At 37.1% G+C, this 10,000-nt stretch overlaps 1 protein-coding gene across 1 annotated transcript in view; it reads right to left on the bottom strand.

Annotated features, from left to right (window-relative positions):
- Positions 1 to 10,000, bottom strand: part of LOC115230051 (inositol 1,4,5-trisphosphate receptor type 3-like) — a 26,367-nt gene that overhangs the window by 486 nt on the left and 15,881 nt on the right. Inside the window, exons 10-13 of the mRNA XM_036499488.1 lie at positions 9,926 to 10,000; positions 8,348 to 8,461; positions 6,724 to 6,895; positions 801 to 905 (exon numbers count right to left, since the gene is read on the bottom strand). The exon at positions 9,926 to 10,000 is cut by the window's right edge and continues 113 nt beyond it. Of these exons, the coding sequence (XP_036355381.1) occupies positions 801 to 905; positions 6,724 to 6,895; positions 8,348 to 8,461; positions 9,926 to 10,000 (466 nt within the window). The remainder of the gene's footprint in view (positions 1 to 800; positions 906 to 6,723; positions 6,896 to 8,347; positions 8,462 to 9,925) is intronic.

Genomic DNA, 10,000 nt, shown 5'->3' with positions numbered 1-10,000 from the left:
AATTCCCCTTCTTCAGTCGCCATGGTTTCATCTACTCTGCGTTTCGATGTATATATATATATATATACCAGAGTAAGCACATAAATGTGAAACAAGGTGAGAAAAAATAGTACTCGAATACTGGAGGTAGAGTAATATGGTTTGTTAATAAAGCTGCAAGACATCACAAAAACTGTTACTCAGAATTTCACATTCTAAAACTGTCCGACGAACGGGAACGTGAAACTCTGAGTAACATTTTTTCTGACATTTTGGCAGCTTATATATATAATATATATATATATATATATATATATATATATATATATATATATATGTATATGTATATTGTGGGTGTGTGTGTGTGTGTGTGTAAAAAGGTTGAATTAGATTCGTCCTTTAATTTAGAGGTCCCCCCACCAAAAAAAAGAATTCTAATATGTATTCTTCATATTTTGCTGGTAGCTTTTGCGTAAAATTACGAAAATGAAAATAATACTTGTATACGGTGTGTTGTAAATTTCTGGAAAGAAATACCGTAAAACTCAACAATTTCGATAAAAATGGAGATGATTTCACGTTTCGAGCGGAGCTCCTCATCAGAAATATAGAAAAGGAAAGAAAATCACCAACGATACACACGCAGTCACAAATTGAAATGACCGGAAGGGAATGGGTGAAGAAAAAGTTCTTTCTAAGACAGAAGAGTGCAAGAGAATGAGATATGTGTGTTTTCTTCTGTACCTTCGGAGGATTATTTGTGCTGGGCTGGATTCGAACTTGGGACATTTGCAGTTGAACCTACGAAAAAATAGTCTTACCGAGTTTGGCATGTTGGAGACAGGAACGACAGCTGTGATACAGTTGACCATGTTCTTCATATGTTCTGCTTTGTATAGAAGAGGACCAATAACTTCGCAGAACATCTGCGCAAATGACAAAAAAAAAAGCAACAACATTAATAAAAAACTTATTATATTTCGTTTTGGGATTTGGTTTGCAAGATTCTTTATGTGAGTTCGTGTGTTGAAGCATATTCTGTTGTGTCCGGGGAGAGTCATTCTCTTTTTGTGCCTTATTATGTAACACACTCACCGGTAAAATTTCCACTTATTTCCTTTTTTATTTTCCTAAAATTTTTGTTGCGTCTTGCAACCTTTTCAATAGTCTTGACACAACAGAATAATTAAAACTACTACTACTACTACTATTACTACTACTACTACTACTACTACTACTACTACTACTACTACTACTACTACTACTACTCTACTACTGTTATTATTATTATTGTTGTTGTTATTATTATACACTCGACAGATGAGACTGTTAGAAAAGAAAACTTCCTTATATAGGGCTGTAATAAGTAACCTTAGATGCCAAGAACCCTCCTAAGTATCCTAGCTATCCCTAATAACACTGTTTTCTGCAGCTGTACTAAACTGGCTTTTATGCCTAATTCGTTGTTGTTAATTTGAATTTAAATTATTATTATTATTATTATTATTATTGAGTGAGAGAGCAGTGCATGCCATCAAAGTGACACTGGGGTAAAATATACGAAGCCCAATATACCCATCATGACTACCCGTCTGATAAGGGTACACCAGGCACATGCATCACAACCATATGTGCGCGACATGGTGATCTCATATCAAGATAAACAGCACATGACCTTGCAGGTGGGGGCCCAGTTAGAATTTTCTTCAGGTTGAGTAGCCCATCCCGCTCAAAAGGTCCCTGAATAAGGATTGTTTAAGGATGTTGAACGAAACACCCATGTTTCCAGAGGTGAATTATTCAAACCCCAAAGAATCCCTCTCAACACATGGCTATGATGCTCCCCCACTACTTCTGCTCGTGATCAGAGATGCACATATCGTCAGCCACTAAGGGACATGCTCAACTGGTTAAGGTCAAACAACTGACAAGCAAATCTCTGTGGTATTGAGCAGAATATTTGCTGTAGCCCATCTTTTATACCAAGACAAAACAATGTACATGATATTATTATTTATTATTATTATTATTATTATGACTATTATATTATTATTATTATTATTATTATTATTATTATTATTATTATTATTATTATTATTATTATTAGTATTATTATTACCATTATCATTATTATTATTATTATATTATTATTATTATTATTATTATTATTATTTTATTGAGTGAGAGAGCAGTGCATGCCATCAAAGTGACACTGGGGTAAAATATACGAAGCCCAATATACCATCATGACTACCCGTCTGATAAGGGTCACACCAGGCACATGCATCACAACCATATGTGCGCGACATGGTGATCTCATATTAAGATAAACAGCACATGACCTTGCAGGTGGGGGCCCAGTTAGAATTTTCTTCAGGTTGAGTAGCCCATCCCGCTCAAAAGGCCCTGAATAAAGGTTGTGTTAAGGATGTTGAAAGAACCACCCATGTTTCCAGAGGTGAATTATTCAAACCCCAAAGAATCCCTCAACACATGGCTATGATGCTCCCCCACTACTTCTGCTCGTGATCAGATATGCACTATCGTCAACCACTAAGGGACATGCTCAACTGGTTAAGGTCAAACAACTGACAGCAAATCTGTGGTATTGAGCAGAATATTGCTGTAGCCCATCTTTTATACCAAGACAAAACAATGTACATGATACCTTTATCCAATCAGTTAAGATCAGAAGTCATGAGACCACTGCCTGTACTGCATCAGGGCATTATTATTATTATTATCATTATTATTATTATTTATTATTAATTACCATTATCATTATTATTATTATTACCATTATCATTATTATTATTATTGTTATTATTATTATTATTATTATTATTATTATTATTATTATTATTATTGTAATTATAATTATTATTATTATTCAGTAGTCTTATTTTTATAGCGTGCTTTCACTTCACTACCGAGCGTAGCTCTGTGTGTCTTGGGCATGTGCTGTGGTTTGTTGTGATGCTCTTATGGTTATTATTATTATTATTGTTGTTGTTATTATTATTATCATTAATATTATTATTATTATTTATATACACTCAATAAATTAGACTGCTGGAAAAGAAAAGAATCCTAACATCGGGCTACAACAAGTAACCTTAGGTGCCAAGAACCCTCCTTAGTATCGTAGCTGTCCCTAATAACACTGCTTTCTGCAGCTGTACTAAACTGGGTTTTATGCCTATTTCCTCAATCCATCGGTTCAGATCTTTAGGGATAGTTCCCAATACACCTATAACTACTGGGATACAGTTTACCCAAACTTTCCATAGTCTCTGTAATTCAATGCCTAGGTCTTGGTACTTTGCTATTTTACTCTATACCTCTCGTATTGATTCTTTCATAATTTGGAACTGTAAAGTCAATTATCTGGTACCTTCTTTTCTCTCTATTTACTACTACCAAATCAGACCTTCTAGCTTCTATTACTCTGTCAGTCCCACAACATCTTGTATTTCTTACTTTCTTTCTAGTACTTTACGAGGTTCATGTTGATACCATTTATCAGTATGTTCAAATCCTAGCTTTCTACATAGCTCCCAGTGGATTACTCTCCCTAGATTGTCATGTCCTTATTTTATTATTATTATTATTATTATTATTATTATTATTATTATTATTATTATTATTATTAGGATAAGTTGAAGCAATCAATTAAGTCTCTACAGCTTAATTTAACATCTTGGAAATGTCGTTACCTACGTCCATCTGAGTCGTGTAAAATGTGTCCTGACGCATCTAAACAATTTGAACTCGTTGACCAAGAAGAACTTACCGACTGCTTGCAGGTATAGATCAGTAGCTCTCAACCGGAATCCGTATGACCCCTGAGGGTTCATATAAGATGTTTTGGGGCTCTACGAAACAAAATACGTAAATTTGGGGATCTACAATAGTATTTTAAGGGCCCCTGAAAAAAGTTTGCTTTAGATGTACGTATTGGTATGTATTGCAAGGAACAACTAGATTTCTTTCTCTTTTAAATATAGGCGTAGGAATGGCTGTGTGGTAAGTAGCTTGCTTACGAACCACATGATTCCGGGTTCAGTCCCCTCTGCGAATTCTACATTGCCGATTTTTAGACAGAACTTTTAAGAAAACAACTACACGCACGCACACACACATATATGCATATATGTCTGCCTGTCTGTCCGTCCGTCTATCTATCTATCTATCTATCTATCTATCTATCTATCTATCTATCTATCTATCTATCTATCTATCTATCTAACTATCGGCTTATCTATCTATTTAGCGATCTGTCTGTCTGTGTGTCTATTTATCTATATATTTATCTATCTATCAATCTGTCTGTCTCCCTGTCTGCTTGTCTATCTATCTATCTATCTATCTATCTATCTATCTATCTATCTATCTATCTATCTATCTATCTATCTATCTATCTATCTATCGATCGATCGATCTGTCTGTCTGTCTGTCTGTCTGTCTGTCTATCTATCTATCCGTCTGTATGTCTGTTTGTCTGTTGATTAATATATTTATCTATCTGTGTGTGTGTGTGTGTGTGTGTGCTTATACCATGTACATTTACACACATACACTTTTGGCTAGACAAACATACAGTGTCGATAAACACATTTACACAGATATATACATACACGTGCATATATTCATAACCCCCTCTCCCTCTCCCTCTCTCTATCCCTTACACACATAGACACATAAACATGCACATAGACAAACACGCACGCACACACACACGCAGGTATACAAACAAACCGACACACACACGCAAACACACATGTACCGTTGACAGGCACCCCGAAACTTGAAAAACATACTGTAAATAACTCCCCGGCAGTTTCCACCCCTCTACCCCACAGCAAATTCGTAGAATCACAACATATGTTTTTATTTCGAGATAGGTTAATACGTTTGATGACGTATAACATCACATAATTCATTGTTAATGAGGGCAGAATGAGGGCGAAATACACAGGGCTGTGTGAGACTCAGCATGAAGATCCACTCTCAGCTTGTTTCTTGATCATCGCCGCGTTTACGCCAACATTTAATTACCAGAAATCTCATTAGTACGTAGCTTTGATGACATTTAATTTAGATTACGTTTAGCATTTTTTACGACATCATTAATTATCTTAGCGTGGAGGCGCAATGGCCCAGTGGTTAGGGCAGCGGACTCGCGGTCATAGGATCGCGGTTTCGATTCCCAGACCGGGCGTTGTGAGTGTTTATTGAGCGAAAACACCTGAAAAGCTCCACGTGGCTCCGGCAGGGGATGGTGGTGATCCCTGCTGTACTCTTTCACCGCAACTTTCTCTCACTCTTACTTCCTGTTTCTGTTGTACCTGTATTTCAAAGGGCCGGCCTTGTCACTCTCTGTGTCACGCTGAATATCCCGAGAAATTACGTTAAGGGTACACGTGTCTGTGGAGTGCTCAGCCACTTACACGTTAATTTTACGAGCAAGCTGTTCCGTTCATTCGGATCAACCGGAACCCTCGTCGTCGTAACCGACGGAGTGCTTCAAAAAAAAAAAAAAATTATCTAAGCAATTAAAGATTTCTGTCTTTGCTTTTATGAATCTAGGTGAAGTTCATTTTGGCAGGGTTCATCTCTCGCTCTCTTCCATGTTAAGTAAGAGACTAGCTTACATGGCACGGCTTTTTTTTAGGGAAGCACTCCGTCGGTTACGACGATGAGGGTTCCGGTTGATCCGATCAACGGAACAGCCTGCTCGTGAAATTAACGTGTAAGTGGCTGAGCACTCCACAGACACGTGTACCCTTAACGTAGTTCTCGGGGATATTCAGCGTGATACAGAGAGTGACAAGGCTGACCCTTTGAAATACAGATACAACAGAAACAGGAAGTAAGAGTGAGAGAGAAAGTTGTGGTGAAAGAGTAGAGCAGGGTTCGCCACCATCCTGCCGGAGCCTCGTGGAGCTTTTAGGTGTTTTCGCTCAATAAACACTCACAACGCCCGGTCTGGGAATCGAAACCGCGATCCTACGACCGCGAGTCCGCTGCCCTAACCACTGGGTCATTGCGCCTCCACATGGCACGGGTTATATTCATAGCAATCGACCCTCGTGAAATCACCATAACAGGGGTTTTCTGTCCACAGTGGAGGCACATGGCCTAGTGGTTAGAGCAGCGGACTGGCGGTCGAGGGATCGCGGGTTCGAATCTCAGACCGGGCGATGTGTGTGTTTTTTATGAGCGAAACACCTGAGCTCCATGCGGCTCCGGCAGAAGGTAATGGCGAAATTCTGCTGACTCTTTCGCCACAACTTTCTCTCACTCTATCTATCTATCTATCTATCTATCTATCTATCTATCTATCTATCTATCTATCTATCTATCTATGTCTGTCTGTCTGTCTGTTTATCTATCTATCTATCTATCTATCTATCTATCTATCTATCTATCTATCTATCTATCTATCTATCTATCTATCTATCTGCCTGTCTTTCTGTCTGTCTGTCTATCTATACACACAAACACACACGCACATATATACAGTCACTCCCCTTTTCTCTCTCCCTCCTCTGTCTCTCCCTCCCTTACTCACACACGCATGTACATACTGTCACTCCTCTTTACTCTCTCTCAAGCACACCCACAGTCTCTCCCCTTCCCCCTCTCTCTCTCTGTCTTTCTCTCTCTCTCTCTCTACTCTCCTCCCTATCTCCCCCTCTCTCTCACACGCATATATATATATATCCACAAAAACCCGCTTACCACTACTGCTTTCGCCAGATGGTCTGTGTCATCTACTTCATTACCAAAAGCATCGTTGTCGGGGAAATAAAAGTGTTTGTAAAACGTTGTTAGAAAGGGCATGACCCCTTCCAATATGTAGAGAACTGTGCCATAGGCTGACGATTCAAAATCCAAGGAACTTGCTGCTCCACTGTCGAAGACAATAATAAAGATTTAGTTAAGTAAAAAAAAACAAATTTATAAAATTTAATTATAAGACATTTGTAATAAAGCCTTTGAAAATTTCTATCCGAAAGGGACAGAAAATTACACGGTTTTACGTATTAAGCCATAGATTATTACCCAATATTATTTATATAATATTACCCAATATCTTTATATGTAAAACTGAAGTTGTCTGTGTGAGAGTCTGTCTCCTCTGATTTAGATTCCTAAGTACTCCCATATTTTTTCGGTGCAATTAACCAAAAGCGGGTATCTTATAGTCGTGATTCATATCGAGCCCTTCTGGGTATTAGCGCGCGTCTACGATGAGTCTACGATGATAAAAAAAATTACCATAATTTTTTCGTTTTTTAATGTATTTTTTGCTCGGTTTATATTAGGGAAGTAACTCTCTAAAAATGCTTATATAGTTATTTACCCTACAAACCCGAGCAACGCCGGGCGATACTGCTAGTTATTTATATGATATTACCCAATATTATTTATATTATATCACCCAATATTATTTATATAATATTACCCAATATTATTTATATAATATTACCCAATATTATTTATATAATATTACCAATAATTAATATGATATTACCCAATATTATTTATATAATATTACCAATATTATTTATATAATATTACCAATATTATTTATATAATATTACCCAATATTATTTATAGGCTGCTATAACTTTTAAAAGGGCTATTATTTATAGCTTTTCCACTTCGATACAACGGTTATAAACAAATTTATAAGCCTTTGAAATTTTGCATCCAAAGGGATTTTAGGTTAAAATTTACACGCTTTTATACGCATTACACAGTTAGTTATACAGGGTGATTCAAAAGTAACTCCCTATTTTAAAATACTTATAAATTATTTATTAATTGCGATTTTTACAAAGAAAAAAAAATTGGATAAGGGAGGAAAACTTTGGTATTTTTTTTGTTTATCTCGCCCCCATTAAAAAAAACTGCCATTAAAAATCTGGGTTATCTCCCCACTAACAAGGTACCTCAGTTTAAGAAACGAATTCAACCTAATCCTAATTATACTTTATATATATATATATATATATATATATATATATATATATATATATAATATATATATATATATATATATATATAACAAAAGGGAGATTAGCCATTTGAATGTGGCTAGGGACAGGGCAGGGCGGTGGGGGTGTTACTGTTGCATTTAGCCCCAGGCGAACATCAACGTCACCAGAAAGGCTTGACACCGTGACGTTGATGTTCGCCTGGGGCTAAATGCAACAGTAACACCCCCACCGCCCTGCCCTGTCCCTAGCCACATTCAAATGGCTAATCTCCCTTTTGTTATGGAGCAGTTACTGTCTATATCTCGATTAGAGAATTATTATTGCTATATATTATATATATATATACATATACATCTCACCTTTTTTCTGGAGCAGTTTTCAAGTGAATGGCGATCTTGTCCGGATCTTCCTTGATGCTGTCAGTCAGCCGATTCATTTCCACTGACACATTGGACAAATATTCCCAAAGGTCACTGCAAAGACAAAGGTCAACTTTAGGCGGGAAAACATAATGGAATGGTCAAGAAAGGGGGAAGACACTGCTCACTAAATATGCCTGTTTTTTTATTTCGGTATTTACCAAGAAACAGAAAACGATAAAAACACTGACCAGAACTAAAAGACGACTATGTGACGTCATAACATACCGTGATGTGACGTTGTGTGACGTGTTATGATGCTGCATGTTGTGACGTAATATATTACGGTGTGACGTGTTATGATGTTGTACGTTGTGACGCAATCTACTCTGATGTGACGTAATATAATTTGGTGTGATGTGCTCTGATGTTGCATGCTGTGATTATGATGTGACGTGTTGTGATGTTGCATGTGATGACGTTGCGTATTATGACGTCACACGTTGTATGACGTGTTCTGATATAGTGCGTTATGATGTCGCCTGTTATGACGTGGCCGCTGTGTGACGTGTTACGATGTGAAACATTGATTATGATCGTGGTAAGTTATGACGTTGTGCATTATGATGAGACGTTGTTATGTAACATCATAATGACGTCGGGTCTTATGATCTGTGACACACAATCTGGTGTGTTATAATATGGCATGTGATTACGTGTGTTATGACGTCGCATGTTATGACATGCGATGTTACGATATAATAATATTATGGGGTACATTAGGTTTTGAAATAAATATGACATCGTAAGTTTTAATATGCTAATTTATGATGTGGTGTATTAAGATTTGATGTATTACATTGCTTTGTGTCGAACGAATGAGAAAGTGGGGCTCACACCATGCTGCAGAGGATCTGGGTTTATTTTCCATATGAAACCAGTAATGAAACAAAGTAAGCGGGGCGTCCTTCATATTGCACGATGCAAGTGTACAAGTTGTATGATGATGATGTTGACGACGAAAATGATAATGGTGATGGTTATGATGATAATGATGACAACGAAAACAACGACAATAATGACGACGACGACGATGATAACGATGATGATCATGATGAGGATGATGATGATGACGACGATGATGATGATGATGACGACGATGATGATGATGGAAATGATCATAATGATGATTATGATAATGGTGATGATGATGATAACGATGATGATGGTGATAATGATGATGATGACGGCGATGATGATGATGATGATGATGATGATGATGATGATGATGATGATGATGATGATGATGATGATAGTGACGATGACGACGACCACGACGACGATGATGAATGTAATGATGATTGTGGCGATGATGATGTCGACAGCGACGACACCGACGATGATAATAATGATAGTGATAATGATAATGATGATGATGATGTTGGTGTCGATGATGATGACGACGAAGGTGACGGCCACGACGATAGTGATGACAATAAATACATCAACAATAAACAAATAAACGCATCGATGACATTGATAACATTAAGCGGAAATTAAGATAAACGAAATATTCACGGATCATGTGGCAATTCTCCAATCCCAGTCTCAACAACTGCGACAGAATTCTTCATGTAGACATGATGTAAGCAA

This window comes from Octopus sinensis, unplaced genomic scaffold, assembly GCF_006345805.1.
Source record: "Octopus sinensis unplaced genomic scaffold, ASM634580v1 Contig14205, whole genome shotgun sequence".
NCBI lineage: Eukaryota > Metazoa > Mollusca > Cephalopoda > Octopoda > Octopodidae > Octopus > Octopus sinensis.
The sequence above is the reverse complement of the archived record's forward strand: the minus strand, read 5'-3'. Positions and strand labels throughout refer to the sequence as shown.